The 16,947-nt window shown below is 51.1% G+C and overlaps 3 protein-coding genes across 3 annotated transcripts; 2 read left to right on the top strand and 1 right to left on the bottom strand.

The window, feature by feature from the left end:
- Positions 1-4,248: 4,248 nt before the first annotated feature.
- Positions 4,249-9,550, top strand: HOO65_011136 (Chitin synthase 6; the record flags this gene model as incomplete). Its single annotated transcript, XM_071005245.1, has 2 exons — positions 4,249-4,538; positions 4,600-9,550. 2 exons carry the CDS (start codon positions 4,249-4,251, stop codon positions 9,548-9,550), a joined length of 5,241 nt encoding a protein of 1,746 aa, XP_070862958.1.
- A 472-nt stretch (positions 9,551-10,022) lies between these two features.
- Positions 10,023-12,578, bottom strand: HOO65_011135 (3-methyl-2-oxobutanoate dehydrogenase lipoamide kinase; the record flags this gene model as incomplete). Its single annotated transcript, XM_071005461.1, has 5 exons — positions 10,023-11,267; positions 12,164-12,239; positions 12,317-12,385; positions 12,445-12,485; positions 12,564-12,578. 5 exons carry the CDS (start codon positions 12,576-12,578, stop codon positions 10,023-10,025), a joined length of 1,446 nt encoding a protein of 481 aa, XP_070862957.1.
- Positions 12,579-13,373: 795 nt separating this feature from the next.
- On the top strand, positions 13,374-16,868 carry HOO65_011134 (Ribosome biogenesis protein bms1; the record flags this gene model as incomplete). The annotated part of the gene is made up of 1 exon (XM_070999887.1): positions 13,374-16,868. The coding sequence occupies one exon, from the start codon at positions 13,374-13,376 to the stop codon at positions 16,866-16,868; it is 3,495 nt and encodes a 1,164-aa protein (XP_070862956.1).
- Between the last annotated feature and the right edge of the window lie 79 nt (positions 16,869-16,947).

Below are 16,947 nucleotides of genomic sequence, written 5' to 3'. Positions count from 1 at the left end.
GCCTGGCACAGGGCATGAGCTAGGACAAGCAACCTCTGTCTAAGCCCTAAGTCCTGCGCATAAATTCTACGGCAGGAGCTTTGACTTTTTGGCAGTGCAACTGCTTGTTGTAGTGCTGGTAGTGGTGCTTTATTGATGTGTGGCTGTGTTCAAGGTAGGTACAACAAGACGACAACCGCCACAGCCCAGTGACAACCTTATTCTGCAGAGGCTCTCCGTTCCCAGTAAAGTTACTCACAAGTACCAGCGTTTAATGTGTCCATGTATCCATCTCACTTGAGGGATTAGGGATTGTTCGTATTTTTTTTGCGCAATTGATTGGTCTTTGTTCCAGAGCGTGTGGATGTGCCAGCGTTTGTCAGCGGTCTAAACTAAATAGGGCATAATTTAAGGCAGAGGCCGGCGGATCAGCGAGCAAAAATGATGCCAGAAAGGCAAGAACAAAGGATTTTGCCTTCTCAAAGGAACTGGGGAGGGCCGTCTTAGAGGCTCTATACTGGTCGGCCCAGCGAGTGCTGATGGACATACGGCTGTGTTAGTCGGTCAGAAGGTTACCTCCTCGTGTTGGTTATCGTTATTGCATTGCAATCGTGCTTGAGATCATGTGCCAAAAATAGACTTGAGGGCCGGGCATAGTAAGAGGAGAGAAGCCCAGCTATGCTTCACCTCAATGTTGGTATTTTGCTACGCTGCCGTGATCTTTTTTTGACTGTCCATTATGCTTTACGCCTCTGCATGGCGCAGAGCACACAACAACAAAACAGCCCCCAACGAAGTCCCAAGTATCCTACCCTTCCCGCTCTTTTCGCTACTTTTCTTTTCTTCGTATTAACCCTAATGCTTCAGACTCCGCAATCAAGGTACGAAACGAACGGAACGTCGTTTTTGCCGGCTTTTCACACCAAGCTGACCCGGCCTCACCTTCTATCGCTATGGCACGAGCTGACAAAGTCTGCCCCCCCCCCCCCCCCCGTCCCCCAATTATAATGCAATTATACTTGTACTTGGATGGCTGAGTGACTCTCCTTTTTTTCCACTGGCGTCACACAACAGTCCGCAAGAATTAACGTTGGCTTTGCACTCAACCAGAGCTGCAGTAATGTCTGACGTGTGATGTGTTGTCTGTCTGCCTGTCTGTCGAATGAACGCGGCGAAGTCAATAAGCACACTGTGGCAACGGATGCCAACTTTTCTCTGGTTTGTTTACTTGGTGAGGGGTGCGTAGGTGCTTCGTGCTTCATATGTTTGCATTACCAAGACAGACTTGCACATGCATCGGCGACAACACTCGAATAATGCTGTTTGCGTCATACGGAGTACATATAGCAGGTTCGTGGGCACGTGTGTACCGTACCATCTATCCATCTTACCAGTCATCACGCGGCGGAGGCTGTATATTTACACCAATGCACAGGAATCGCAGCTCTGCTTCCCATTCTCTGTATCTCTGTATCGCTCTAGCTCCCCCTTTCTCTCTCTCTCCTGTCTGTCTCTAAAATTTTGCCAGTGCTACCACTCTTTATGAGACCCGACGATCCCTTCCACCTTGTCGTCCAAGATTAGAGTTGATCGTCATGGCCATGCCAGCCCTGTAGCCAGCTCCCGCCGCATACAAGCTCCCAGCTACTCGCTAAGTCGAATGGCCCCAATGGCCAGTGCGCTAAAAGGGCTAGGCCCAAACTTCTAGACAACAAAGCCCCATGCAGGTTCTGTCTCTTCTGTTGCCTGTTTCTTTTTCTTCATCTTGCCTACATGGCTGGTCATTGGTGCGACTTGTCTTTCCTCCAGTTCGCTCGCGACCACGATTTCTCCGAATGCACATAGCCACTGCTTTGTGATGCGGAGATCTCCTCCAACTCATTGACTGTGTGTGTGTGTGTGTGTGTGACAAACTCGGAAAACAAAACCCCCAAGAAATTAGCCATGGTTCATAGTTTTTGTATCTGAGTCACAAACCCTTGTTTGACGATCATGGTGAATATAACCCTAATAATAACTCATCTCACAAGCCCACTTGTCTCCATTACACCAAAATCCGTCGACTCCTACTCGTATAGGGTCTCGCAAGATTTGTTTCCGGCACTGCATATTCCCCAACTCATCAATCAATACTACATGTATAAGAGTGTGCTCTTGTGTTCTGTTGTCCAACTCTTTATTTATCCTCTCTGCCTTCAGCCACCAACTGCAGTCACGTGCGATGTTCAACTGTCGGTGTAAAGCAAGGAGAGGGTCAAGGTAACTCCTCTGACTGTCCCTTCATCAATGTCGTCTTCGTTGCTTTTTCTTTTCAAGATGTAGTCTCTTTGACTTTCCACACAGATTTGGATCTCGTGCTCGTCTAAATGCCAATGATGGCGCAAGGGGTCGGCTAGATGGTCAGCTGAAGTCATGCCTACAATGCAAGGAAAGACCATCTACTATGAAGAGAAAAGAACACAATATGCATATATACACAGATACACATAGAACGATCCTGTGCCATCCTTTTTTTTCCTCTGCCTGCGCTGCTTCCAACAGCGCCTCAAGAAAGGGCTAGGGCCCATCACGGGGCCAAAGTGTTCCAAGGGCTTTAGAAGCGGACGAGAGGTGTCCCTCGCCAGCGCTGTTTTTCGTTCTTCAGTATTTACAATCCCTGGAAGCCAATCCTGGAACTGGGATACGAGAGTGTGTCTATTTATGAATATAACGAGAAACAGACGAGGGCAGCTCGCTCTGGTGTTCAACGGATGCCAATGCACACTGTAATGACGCACTGGGTACCTAACAGGTACTTCGCACATTTGGGGGCACCCCTGAGTTCCAGTCCAACTCCACTCATTAGCCTGGCCTCCCAGGACTTAAACCCTGAGCCAGGGATTTAAAGCCTTTTTAGGGGGCGTAAGGTCTGAATTGACCTAATTGAGGGACGGACAACGGACAACAGGTCGTCCAGCCCAGCGAGGCTAGTTGGAAAGCCTTCCCTTAGCGTACATCACTTTTTCTCTTCATTCGCCTACCTAAGGCAAGTTCAGGAACAGCGTCAAAATGTTGTTGCCTCTTATCGTACCAAGCATAGTGTCTGTAACGAGTGTATGGCACTGTTTTGAGGATGCGACTGGCACTGCTCGACTTGCCTATTTGTGGCTAGTCAAAGATCGTATGTCAAGCTGTGCAATGTCGCTGCTTTGGGCCTCTCGTGTTGGATGAAAACCGATGTTTAAACAAACAGGAGGGTTGGTCGATACACATCATATATTGTGGGTCGAGGCTGTGAAGATGAAAAGTAGAGGGACGAGGTGCCACTGTAGCAGATTGTAGCAAAACCTAGCACAACCGCTGTACTATGCCCATATACTGGCCTTGCCCAGCTTTTGATCCAGCCACAGTACAGTTGCCTTAATAAGGCCAATCTTGGGTCGCAAAGTGGGTATCATGCCGCCCAAAAAACCAGGAGGGTCACTAAATTCAGCAGGTGTCCCACCGTAATCACCCTCTGTAACTTGCAATTGGCCTTTGTAGTAATTGAAGCAGACCTCCAGACTGGCAACTGCCCCAAAGACTGCGTTTGCTGCCGGCTACACAGGGATTACGGGGGCTTTCCCTCATCCCATTCTACTATTTTATTATCATTTTTTGTTCCTCTCCCTTTTTTTACCCTTCTTTCTTTTCCCCTTCCCTTCTCTGGCATCTGCTTCGTTCTGTCTATCTCATTTTCAGACGAGCTTTGTTATTTTTTTTTTTCTCTTTCGTTTTGTTACTCATTCTTTCTCTCGTTTCTTATTCACTTAATTTCTCCTCCCCCTTCTCCGTGGTAGTGTCTTCCCCCCTTCGAACGGCATCTGTTGAGTATTCCGCCTTTCACTCGCTCGTGGCGGCTGCTCTTTTCTTCTCCTTTGAGTTCCGTCATTCATCGTTTCAGGCTTCTAAATCTCTTGGAGGCTACTACGATCGCGGTCTCGTGAACCCCTTTTTTTCGTTGTTGTAGTCCTGCACTCAACTCGCCATTCGCTCAACTGCATTTCTACATACTTGTAATACTCGTCGCTTGTCGATGACCTAAACAGCCCATTCACGAAAAAAAAAAAAACATCTCTTATCCTAATATCACCAGCTGCTCTTGTGTACCGGGCTGCACTTAGACCCGTTCCAAATCGATTTGATTCTGACGATTACGAGCCCCCGTTTCCATAGACTCTTTTGAGCCTGTTTTCCTTTGACGCCCTCTTTCCCAGTTTGATATAGTCCTCATCGGACTGCGAGGTCATCATGGCCAACCGAATGTCCATGTATTCCATGGCCTCAGAGCCTGCTGGTAGACCCAGTCAGCCGAACAGTCAGGTCTCCGCAACCACCCTGCTAAACGCCATCCACAACATCTACCTGTCTGGCCAGCCCTACCAACTTGATGCTGGCACTAGCGTTGTCGTCAATACCTGGCTGACCGCATCGCAGGCTGGGTCTGATGGTCGTGTTGGTGGCACTATTGATACGGCTTTGGCTAGCCGCGTTTGGGAGCATGCTCGCCGCCGTGCTGAAGATGGTTGCGTGGTTCTCGGGTGAGTTTCAAAGACTATTAGACAGCTACACTGTCAACACGCGACTAACTGCCATGAATAGGTCCCTACACAACTCCACGCCATCCCTGCTCACTCCGTTCTTGCTTTCCATGCCTTGCTCTGTACCCTCAATCATTTTCCGTGGCTTGGAAGCCCTGCAGCCTTTCTTGCGTTGTGTTACGCCCTTCAACCCTTCTTTGGCTCGCCAGAGCGCTCTAGCTGTAGCTCTGACTCTGAACCTAGGTGGCGAAGTTGTCGGCGTGAACTTTGCCCTTTCGCAATCTGGAATTGACACGAAGGCTGGCCTGCTCAACGTCCCCGCTGAAGGCGGATACCGCGCCTTCGATGTCTTCTACTATCTACTCACGTCGGCTTCCACACCTGCCGAACGAGAGTTCCTTGGTCTTAAGACCCCCAACAGCTACGAGCTACTGTCTCGCTCTGGAACTTATGATCCCCCTTCATATCTACCTACTGCGGACGATGCTGCCGCTGCTGAGGATTTCCGCAGTGCGTTGAAGGACGTCGGAATCAAGGGAGCCAACCATCGCAACCTTATATCCATCCTGGCAGGCTTGCTCAAACTGGGCAACACCCTCGACTACTCACTTGACTCTGATGAGCTCGAAAACATCTGTGAAGATGTGAGCGGGCTTCTGGGCATTGACCCTGAAATCCTGATCACCAAGTGCTCTACCGAAGATCGTCCTATCCTGATTGGGGGGCTCTATGAGGCACTTGTTGATTGGGTTATTGCGAGAGCCAACAAGACAATGAACGCTCAGATCAGCCACATGAAGGATGGAATTGAGTCTGTTGATGGACGGTCGATGGCGGGACCTATCCCTCAAGATGATGGTGATACCGTCAACATCACCATTGTTGAGATCCCCGACATTGAACTTGGCAAGGCCATTGCTCTTCGTGGGATATTTGATGACAGCCAAGGCATCAACCAAGAAATGATTCGTGATGGAGTAGAAGTCCCATCAGCTTCTTCCTCAATTGTCCGCGAGGTTGGCGCTGCTGTCGCGGCTGTTGGTCCTGACTTGGGAGACTTGTCTGGCTCAGCCGGTCGCGATCGTGAGCGTGACCTCGAAAAGCGTGAGATTGTTCTCGAGCGCGTCGCCCTGGCCGTCGAGGATGACGGCTTCCTCAAAAAGCTTCTCTTCCCTAACCCTTCCCAAGGCATTAATCTCGGCCGTGAAGGTCGTTTTGAAATCTCTTCGCTGCTCAACTCGAGTCGTGTGTGGTACCATCTGAGTATTCATCCCACTGATGAGTCACCTGCTAGCCTGGCTGCTTTGCCCTCGGTGAATTCCGCTTGGTCTGCTGGTGTTGTGTCTCGCCAGCTTCGGTCATGGAGGCTTCCCGAATGGGCCAACCGTCGTAACAAGAGCCTCGACTTCACCGCTGACTTCGACATTGATGAGTTTGTCCAGCGGTTCGCAACACTTGGCTGCGGGCAAGGCCGTGAGGGTATCGAAAACTGGCTTATGGCCCGGAGCTGGAGCAATGGCGAAGTTGTTGTTGGCAAGGAGCGTGTGTGGATGCGCGAGATTGCATGGTGGGGAGCTGAGAGCATGCTGGACATGAAGCCTGCGCATTCTATGCGTTCTATGGTCAGCGGAATGCCTGAAGGTGGTTTCCCCACTACCGGTAGCTACTATCCCCCTCCTATGGAGTCGCCCACAAATGGTAGTCGTGAGCAGCTTCTGGACCACCAACGCACTTTTAGTCAAGGAAACATGAGCCAAATGACTCTGGGCAATCCCAACCCCAATGCCGCCCCGTCAATTACTCCCAGCGCTCTGCGAAATGTGCGTGCTGGTGACTACGGACTGGGAAACAAGGGTGACGTTTACCAGGGCGAGGTGTATTACAACGAAGAGGGTCAGTTTATCGGTGGTCTTGACACTGAACTGGCTGAGGGCAAGCAAATCGAGACGACCAAATTGACCAAGCAGCGCCGCATCTGGGTCGCTATTGTTTGGGGATGCACCTGGTGGATTCCGTCCCCCCTACTTCGCTGGGTTGGACGCATGCATCGTCCTGACGTTCGTCAAGCTTGGCGTGAAAAGTTCGTGCTAGTTTGGTTTATCCTGCTACTCAACGCCCTTGTTCTTTTCTTGATCATCGGTCTTGGTAATGTGCTGTGCCCTAACAAGAACAAGGTTTGGGATATCGGTGATGTTTCTGGTCACACCGCGTCAAACGACTTTTATGTTGCAATTCATGGTTCAGTCTATGACATCAGCAAGTTTTGGAAGCTCGACCACGGCACCAGCAATGTCAAAGTTACCACATCGGCAATGCAGCCTTTGGCTGGCCTGGATCTGACTGCCTACTTCCCTATTCCCATCTATCTCACGTGCCCAAACCTTGTCAGTAACAAGTACCTTACCCTGCAGCACAACAACACTGAGTCTGTTCAGTACTCTAACGCCATGCATACCTCCGGTGATCGTACCAACTATGCAAACTCTGGGCTAACTGCTTCTAATTGGTACTGGGATACATTCCTTCCCACCATGAAGGAGTACTACAAGGGTCGTCTCGTTTACACCAAAGACACTGTCAAGAAACAAGCCAATGACGATGCTCGCAAGTGGTTTTGGTACAAGAAGAAGCTGTATGATCTTACCGATTATTTCTACACCCTCGATTTAATGGCTGGTAGTGACGCGTACGAGTTTCTGAACACTGATCTTACCTCTATGATCGAGAAGAACACTGGAACTGATATCACCTCTAACGTGGACAAGCTGCGCTTAGAGAAGGCCACCAATGCTACTGCCCTCACTGAGATCAACGAAAGCATTGACTGCATCATCAACAACTGGTACATGGGTGTTAACGACTTCCGTGACTCTCCTCGTTGCCAGGTGATTAACTACATGCTGCTTGCCTTCACCATTATTGTTTGCGCTACCATTCTGGTAAAGTTCCTGGCTGCTCTGCAGTTTGGTTCTAAGAAACGCCCTCAGCCTCAAGACAAGTTCGTCATTTGCCAAGTACCTGCTTACACTGAGGGTGAAGATTCCCTTCGTAAGGCTATTGACTCTCTTACTGCCCTGCAATATGACAACAAGCGCAAGCTTATCTGCATTGTCTGCGACGGTATCATTGTTGGTCAGGGCAACGATCGTCCCACTCCGAAGATTGTTCTGGACATTCTTGGCGTTGATCCCAAAGTTGACCCACCAGCCCTGCCCTTCAAGTCTATTGGAACTGGTGCTGAGCAGCTCAACTATGGTAAAGTCTACTCTGGTTTGTATGAGTTCGAGGGTAACGTTGTTCCGTACTTGGTCGTTGTCAAAGTTGGTAAGGAGTCTGAGCAAGCGCTTTCCAAGCCTGGTAACCGTGGTAAGCGTGACTCGCAAATTCTGCTCATGTCTTTCCTCAACCGTGTGCACCACCGTTCACCTATGAACCCTCTGGAATTGGAAATGTTCCACCAGGTCAACAACATCATCGGTGTGGATCCTGAGCTGTATGAGTACATCCTGATGGTCGATGCCGATACATCTGTCCGTGAAGACTCTCTCAACCGTCTCGTGGCTGCCTGTGCCAACGATGCTAAGATCGCTGGTATCTGCGGAGAGACTGCCCTAGAGAACGACGAAAAGACCTGGTGGACTATGATTCAAGTTTACGAGTACTACATTTCTCATCATTTGGCCAAGGCTTTCGAGTCACTCTTTGGCAGTGTTACCTGCTTGCCTGGTTGTTTCTCCATGTACCGTCTTCGCACTCCCGACAAGCGCAAGCCCCTCATCATTTCCAATGATGTCATCCGCGATTACAGTATTTGTGATGTCGATACTCTGCACAAGAAGAACCTGCTGTCTCTGGGTGAGGATCGTTATCTTACCACACTGATGACCAAGTACTTCCCTACCCACCGCTACAAATTCATCCCTGATGCCTACTGCCAGACTGCTGCCCCTGAATCATGGGCTGTGCTTCTGTCCCAGCGTCGTCGTTGGATCAACTCGACTATCCACAATTTGTTTGAACTGGTTCAGCTAAAGGAAATGTGCGGTTTCTGCTGCTTCTCCATGCGCTTCGTCGTCATGCTGGATCTTTGCTCGACCATCATTCTTCCTGCTACCATGTGCTACCTGGGCTACCTACTCTACTTGATTATTGGAAACCACGGACCATTCCCTCTCATTTCAGTCATCATGATTGCGGCTGTGTACGGTTTGCAGGCTCTGATTTTCATCCTGAAGCGCCAATGGCAACACATTGGTTGGATGATCATCTACATTCTCGCCCTCCCTGTCTACTCCTTCATTCTGCCCGTCTACTCCTTCTGGAACCAGGACAACTTCTCGTGGGGTAACACACGTATCGTCGTGGGAGAGAAGGGAGATAAGAAGATCGTGGCTGCATCTGATGGCGTGTTTGACCCTCGCAGCATTCCTCTACAGCGTTGGGATGACTACGCCATGGCCAACAACCTTCCCGGCCGTCGTGGCTATGCCGACAAAGAGTACTATGCTGATGACCAATATGAGATGGACGAGATGAAGTCAGTGTACTCTGCCGTGCCGCCGGGCTCAATTCTAGGTGGAGGCATGCACCGCAACTCGTACATGCCACCCTCTCCCTCGTTCGTTGGCCGTGGACAGTACCAGGACCATCCGATGAACCGCCATTCGATGGCATCCGTCGGTGCGTCGCCCTACCAGGACGGTCGCACGTCCGCTATGGGTCTCGGTGCCTCGACCAACCGCTTGTCTAGCGTCTCGCCTGGTCTAGGTGCCAAGCGGTCGTCGGCCATGCTTCGTTCGCCATCGGCTTTTGACTTCCAGACTGGCGCCACTGGCCCTGATGACTTGATGATTGTTGAGGCGATCCAGGGCGTGCTCCGCGAAGTGGACCTTGATACGGTGACGAAGAAGCAAGTCCGCGCCTTGGTTGAGCAGCGGCTGCAGACAGAGCTGGCCGGTGAGCGGAGGGCGTTTATGGACCGCCAGATCGACACCGAGCTAGCCAACATGTGATTGTAACGACGAAGGGAACGGAGCGGCCCGGGACGCACATTAGCGTCGTGTTTTTTATTTCTTGGGTCTTTTTGCTTGATTTCTTGCTGTTAGAGGTGCTGTTTGCGTTTTTATTTTTGTTTTGTTTCTTTGCTCGCGTCATATGTTACCATTTAACTGGCTGTCTAACTTGAGCACTACTAATGTATTTAGAGGCCCTAGTCTTTACATGCAAAATCTGGTTTGCTCAGAGTCCGGTTTGATACTATTATAATCTTTTTTGCTTTTTCTTTTTCCTGTAAGCTTCGGTTCGTCATAGTTGGAGTCTTTCTAAAACAAAAATTGTCCGATTTCAATGTTCTTAGTTTTTCCCAAGTCTGTCAATCCTGTTCTTCGCTTCATCTATTCGTTGTCTCATCACTTTGTCCAACATAATAATGCATCACCTCACGTAGCTGCCCAGTCCTCCTCGCTTGTTCTTGCTATCCACTAACTACACTTTGCCAATCCCTTTGATGCGTAGATACACATCGGTCCCCCACCCATACAAACTCTCAACCCGCAAGCTTCCCCCAAAATACTCGGCATACGCTCTGCTTAGTGGCAACCCATAGCCTAAGCCTGCTAGCGAACTTGCCCCAGAACCAGCTGGGGACACGCCGGCTAGCCCTAAGCCTAGACCGGCATCCACGGCACCGCTTACGCCTATTGCCTCGGAACCATCGTCTTCAGCGACTGTTGTAAATGAGTACGACCAGATATTGGGCAGCACGTCCGGAGCGATGCCGCCGCCCTGATCACGGATCCGGATCGTCACTCCCGGCGCCTTGTCATCCAGCCGGACTATGGCCCCTGCTTGGCCATCCGCCTTTGTCTGGTTGGCCGGCGTAGGTTTTGCAATCTCCTCTGATACTGCCGGCTCTGGGGCTACGGTGACTACCACTGGTGCATCCGATCGTGATTCGACAGTAGCCCGGAACGCATTCTTTAACAGCTCGGTTAGCATGTAGTCGAGATGCATGGGTACGTAGGCAAACGTAGCTGAATGATCGCCGTCGATTTCAAGCGCGGGTCGTACACCGTATCGTAGTTCACACATGTCAGCCACTAGCGACGCACATATCTCAACACACTCTGCTGGCTGCAGCGCTGTATCGATGACTCCGACGTAGTGTGCTGGTGGGTTAGCATAACGGGCATGGGAGCCACCCGAGGTTGTTAGTGGATGGCTACTATAGTGCAATGCTAGATGCTGCTCGGCGAGCAGGCGCGTGCCGATTCGTGCACGTAGGTGCTGGTCTAGGAATCGTGTTACGTGGTCGGGCGCAATATACCGCTTGCACTCTAGAAAGCCCCGTGCTAGCACTGGGATGGTGTCCTGATGTGCGGCCACCAAGTCTGAGAGCACGGCAGTGAAGCGCGTCTCATCAGCCAAGGACGTAATTTTGTACGAGTGGTAAGGCGACAGGTGAGACTTAGCCGAGGTGCTACTGCCGTTGACTTTGGCAGCACGTGCAAAGGGAAGCAGAGTCTCATACGAGTGCATGTAGTTCTGGTAGATCTTTTTGATGTGTGGATTCGACACAACGATGAAAGGCAGACTCCGCAAGGCCTGGATGCGGTGGGCTAGACGAACGGGTAGAAGCTCAAGAGCGAAATTGGCTGAGGCTAGCAGTGCCTCCTCGGATAGTGGTGGCCGTCCGTGGCTGTGGAAAGGGACGTGTTGGTGGGGGTGTTCCTAGTAGTTTGGAGTAGAGGCCTGAGTCAACTTACCGGATTAGGTCGGCCAGGCTCAGCGGGTGTTGTGGCTGCTGGGCTAGCTGTGTGATTTCATCTTCATTGGCATGTGAGACTTGACTGGATAGACTACGCAAGTGGTGTCGGGGAATCGGGAGGCTATGAAGACGAGAAAGCCGTAGGCCACGGGCCGAGGTCAGGGAGCGGGGCCGCATATAGAATCGATAGGGTCTAAATGGTAGCTAATGAGGTGGGCAGTGCAGATCGCGATAGGATATGTATATGCTAGCGGGTTAGTCAACGAGAGCAGCAGTCCTATGTTGCGGAAGCTCGAGCCTTAAGTAACTGAGCTAGAGTTGTTTGAAGGAAGCTATTGTCACAATCTTAGGGTTCCTGCGACAGGGGTGAAATAGTGTGTGGCACAATGTGGCGTGCGACCCAAGTGTGGCGTTAGACAGGCGGCGACAGAGCAGAGAATAGCCCGTGGAGAACTGTTGCTGGGCACTGCAAGTCAGGCAGGGCAGGCAGTGCAGGCGATACAAGGTCACAATGGGGGACTCTGATGTCATACAACATGCCTTACAATAGATGGGGCGGAGCAAAAGGGTGAGAGAGAAGAGAGAAGAGAGGAGGCAATAGAGGAGAGAGTGGAGCATTGAGAATAAGTCAAGTAGCACTGTGTGACTAGGCAAAGAGGCCTTTCAGACTACGAAGGGTAAGGCCGTGGGAGGGGGGGGGAGGAGGGGGCGCTATCATGTAACACCATCCTAAGCCGAGTCTTTAAACTGGAAGTTTTAATTCACTACTGTGTTGATATATACTCGGTATGTAAGTGTATATTATGATTATTAACTAGCCGTAGCTTCCGTCATTCTATTCTGCTCCTTGGGTTCTCACTTCCCCGTTGAGCTGGAAGCTGCTGACGTTGGGGTCCTTGGATAGAGTCTGCACGGTACCCTCGGGGTAGGAGACGCTATGTAAGAAGAGACAGGAGCTGGTTAGTACGGGGGAGACGAAGATGAAGACGGACAAACGAAAGATAAGACATACGTGAACCCTTTGATTAGTGAGAACTCGTCGGTGATTTCGCCGCCCTGGTCCTTTACGAGCTTCTTGGCGCTGCGTACGATTGATGTTAACGGTGGGGGTCGTGAAGGGGAGAGATGGATAAGACTGACGCGTCGATTTGGTCCTTGGTGGAGTCTTCTTTGAAGGTGACCTGTTGATGGTTGGCATGTTAGTGACTGACTGTAGGTGTAGGTAGACTGGTACCAGGACACAAGGGACAGCGACTGACTAGGTAGGAAGGCATCGTGGGAGCGAAGATAGAAAGGTGATGGTAGTGATGGTGATTGATAAAAAGACGCAAATGAAATAAAAGATTACAGAAACAAACGTGTATCAAAGATATTCAAATCAGCTCAGCTTAACTTAAGACTAATCGGGGGGAAGTGGCAAGCTAGAACTAGGACGTTGCGGGCTATTTATACTAAGAGGTGGGGGAAGGCACAGCTTAAAACGGCAGTCACGCGCTTTTGCTAATGACATTGCCGGCCTTAGCTGGGCTTTCGGCTGCAAGGAAATCAAATAGGAAAGCCCCAAAAGACGGATGATTGGCTGGGAAGGGAGAGGAGGAGAGATAAAGGGAAGAAGTGATGAGCGCGTGCCTGCCTACTTTGGTTCGTGCTGGGATTATCAAGTGTTTGGGCACATGTGTATGTGCATGTTTTATTGGAACTACTTACACCTCTCTGCCTTATTCTCACTCTTAATTGCCTCGCTTCCTCTAGAGTGTCTTATTATATCATGCTTGCATCAGATTAGCCCAGCCTGGCTCTACTCTGTCTTACATGACTGACTAACAGTGGAGAGGACGGTTATTATACTTTAGGCTCTTATCGATAGGTTGGACTCACCGAAGACCGAGACTCTCACCGAAACTTTGTCTTTTATCGCTTATCGATAGAGGCACCCGATAAGACTTTTTTTTTCCCTATTCCAAAATTTCTCGCGACCGCTCTGATACGCCGCCATCCATCCTTATCGAGAGTGCCAGCATCAGCCAAAATATCTTTGCTGCTGGGATTTGCTCCAATCTTCTTACAAGATGGATCAACTACACAAGCCCCATCGCAAGTCTAAGGACCGGAAGAAGCCGGCGCCTTCAGGCGAGCGCAACCCAAAGGCTTTTACTTACGCGAATGCCGGCCGGCTGAACCGGGCAGCAGCCAGATCACACGATATAAAAGAAAAGCGCCTTCATGTTCCCCTCGTCGACCGAATTCCCGATGAGCCAGCCCCTCGTCTCGTCGCTATTGTCGGCCCCCCTGGTGTCGGCAAGACCGTCCTGCTCAAGTCGCTTATTCGCCGTTATGCCAAAGAGACCATCTCCGATCCACAGGGCCCCATTACTATCGTTACTTCCAAGAAACAACGCCTGACTTTCGTCGAGTGTCCCAATGAGCTCGAGGCTATGGTTGACATTGCTAAGGTAGCTGATGTTGTGCTACTGATGATTGATGGAAACTATGGCTTTGAAATGGAGACTATGGAGTTCCTCAATGTGCTAGCAGCTACTGGTATGCCTGGCAATGTCTTTGGAATTCTCTCACACTTGGACCTGTTCCGCAAGCCGCAGGCCCTCAAGGACGCGAAACGCCGGCTTAAGCGCCGCCTATGGGCCGAGCTGTACCAGGGCGCTCCTCTATTTTTTTTATCGGGAGTAATCAACGGTCGGTATCCGGACCGTGAGATCCACAACCTGTCCCGTTTTCTGTCCGTGATGAAGAACCCCCGTCCGCTGGTTTGGCGAAACTCGCACCCGTATTCTGTCATCGACTCGTTCCGCGACATCACCCACCCCACCAAGATCGAGGCCGATGCCAAATGCGACCGTTCTATCGTGCTTTCAGGCTATCTTCGTGGCACAAACTTTGCCGCCTCCGGCCAGAGAGTCCATATCCCCGGCCTTGGTGATTACTCTATCGCTAACATTGAGGTACTGCCCGACCCCTGTCCGACACCGGCCATGGAAAAGGCTATGGAACAGGCTACTGGTAAACGCGGTAAACGCCGTCTCGACGAAAAGGACAAGAAGATCCATGCACCCATGTCTGATCGTAGTGGCCTAAAGATAGAGGGTGACGCTATCTGGATCACACGCGAAAAAGGCTTCCAGTTTGACCGCGAAGATGAGGAAGGCGAACGCGGTGAGGGTGAAGAGCTCATAATTGGCCTTCAAGGCGAACGTAAGCTTCTTGGTAAGACGGACCAGGGCGTACAGCTGTTCAAGGGCGGTGATAAGGTGCAGCAGGCCGAGGATGATGAGCCCAATGATACAGGCCGCAAAACTCTCCGCCGGGCACAATTTGCTGAGGGCCAGGGTCCGGAAGACTTTGACGAGGAGGATTTCGATGGGAGCGATGACGAGGACGGCGACGACAATCAGATTCCTCCCGATAGCGATGCTGAAGAGCAGGAGTTTGATGACAGCCGTCTAGGCGCAATGTTCCATAAAAAAACCAACGACAAGAACACCCATGATGAAGCCCTGGCTTTTGCGGACAGTGACTCGGACCTTGGGTCGCTCTCGGGCTCCGACGCCGAGCCCGGGTCATTTTCCGATGAGGACTTTGATGAGGACGAAGAAGTTGCTGCGTTGCGGTGGAAAGACAACATGGCCTCACATGTGGCTAGTCTCAGTAAGCGGCCAGCCTTCAGGCCCGTCGATCTAGCCCGTATGCTTTACAATGACACAATGCAACCCGGTGATGTGCTCAAACGCTGGGCTGGCCAGTCTGGTGCTGAGAATGAGGAGGAGTCCGAGGAAGAAAATATCGAGGATGAAGAAGATGGCGAAGAGTTTTTCAAGAAGAAGCAGTCGGCAGTTGATGCCCAGGAGGAAGACCGCACCATCCCCAAATACAATTATGAAGAGCTAGCCGCCAAATGGGGCAACTCGGAGAGTATCGAGGCTCTCGGCCAGCGATTTGCTGCTGCAGCTTCCCTTGGCGGCCATAACAGTTCTGGCTCTGGCGGCTCTGATAATGATGAGGATCCGTTTGGTGCATCTGACGACGAGGGAGATGGAGCCTTTGAAGATCTAGAATCCGGGGAGGTACACGGCCCGAATGCTGGAAAGACGGGAGCTGAAGCGCCAGAATCGGCCGACGATATTGAGGCCGAACGCCAGCGTAACGCCAAGCGCAAGGAAGAGCTCAAGCTGCGTTTCGAAGAAGAGGACCGCGAAGGTTTCCTCAACGACAAAGCCAACGCACGGCGTGAAAACGGTGCCACCGAGCAGTTCGGCGAAGATGAATGGTACGACATGCAAAAGTCTCTGTTACAAAAGCAGCTTGACATCAACAAAGACGAGTTTGCCCAGCTTGACGAACGCCAACGAGTGGCTGTTGAAGGCTTCCGTGCTGGTAAATATGCCAAGATTGTACTTGACGGTGTGCCAGCTGAGTTCGTTGAGAGCTTCAATGCCAACATGCCAATCATTATTGGCGGTCTGGCACCAACTGAAGACCGCTTTGGCTTTGTGCAAGTTCGTATCAAACGCCATCGCTGGCACAAGAAGATTCTCAAGACCAATGACCCGCTCATCTTCTCGCTGGGTTGGCGTCGTTTCCAGACCATGCCCGTCTACAGCATTTCCGACTCCCGCACTCGAAACCGCATGCTTAAATATACGCCCGAACATATGCACTGCTTCGGTACTTTCTACGGCCCGCTGATTGCGCCTAACACAGGCTTTGTGTGCTTCAACTCGCTCGGAAAGAAGACGGCCGGCTTCCGAGTTGCTGCTTCAGGAACTGTTCTTTCCGTCGACGAGAGCACCGAGATTGTCAAGAAGCTTAAGTTGACGGGCGTACCATACAAGATCTTTAAGAACACAGCCTTCATCAAAAACATGTTCCAGACGTCTCTTGAGGTGGCCAAATTCGAGGGCGCTGCTATCAAGACCGTTTCTGGTATCCGTGGCCAGATCAAACGCGCGTTGAGCAAGCCTGAGGGCCATTTCCGTGCCACCTTTGAGGACAAGGTGCTTGTTAGCGACATCGTCTTCCTGCGTGCCTGGTACCCTGTCAAACCACGTCGCTTCTACAACCCTGTGACTAATTTGATTGGTTGGCAGGCTATGCGTCTAACGGGCGAGATCCGCCGCGCCGAGAATATCGCCACACCGCTGCCCAAGAACAGCCAATATCGCAAGATCACCCGTGAGACTCGTCACTTCAACGGACTTAAGGTGCCTCGTGCGCTGGCTGCCAGTCTGCCATTCAAGAGCCAAATGGTTGCAACAAAGAAGCAGAAGAAAGACACGTACATGTCCAAGCGTGCCGTTGTGCTTGGAGGCGAAGAAAAGAAGGCCCGTGCTCTCGTACACATGCTGTCGACGATCAACAAGGACAAAGAAGCTAAACGTCGTGCCAAGAAGGAGGAGAAACGGGCCGAGTTCAAGAAGCGCATGGCCGGTCTCGAGGAGAAGAAGGCAGCCCGTGAACGCCAAGAGAAGAAGGACTTTTGGCAAAAAGAGGGCAAGAAGCGGACGATGGCCGAGCAGAGCGGAGGAGGCGGCAAGCGCGGACGGCGGTAGATGGAATGAGACCGGTTTATGGATAGGGTTAGGGTTGTTGATCATTTTGTGTTCTTCTTTTAGCACTGTTGCCATGTTT

Source organism: Ceratocystis lukuohia, assembly GCF_044167205.1.
Source record: "Ceratocystis lukuohia strain C4212 chromosome Unknown Supercontig1_pilon, whole genome shotgun sequence".
Taxonomy (NCBI): domain Eukaryota; kingdom Fungi; phylum Ascomycota; class Sordariomycetes; order Microascales; family Ceratocystidaceae; genus Ceratocystis; species Ceratocystis lukuohia.
This window is presented reverse-complemented; position numbering and strand designations above follow the sequence as displayed.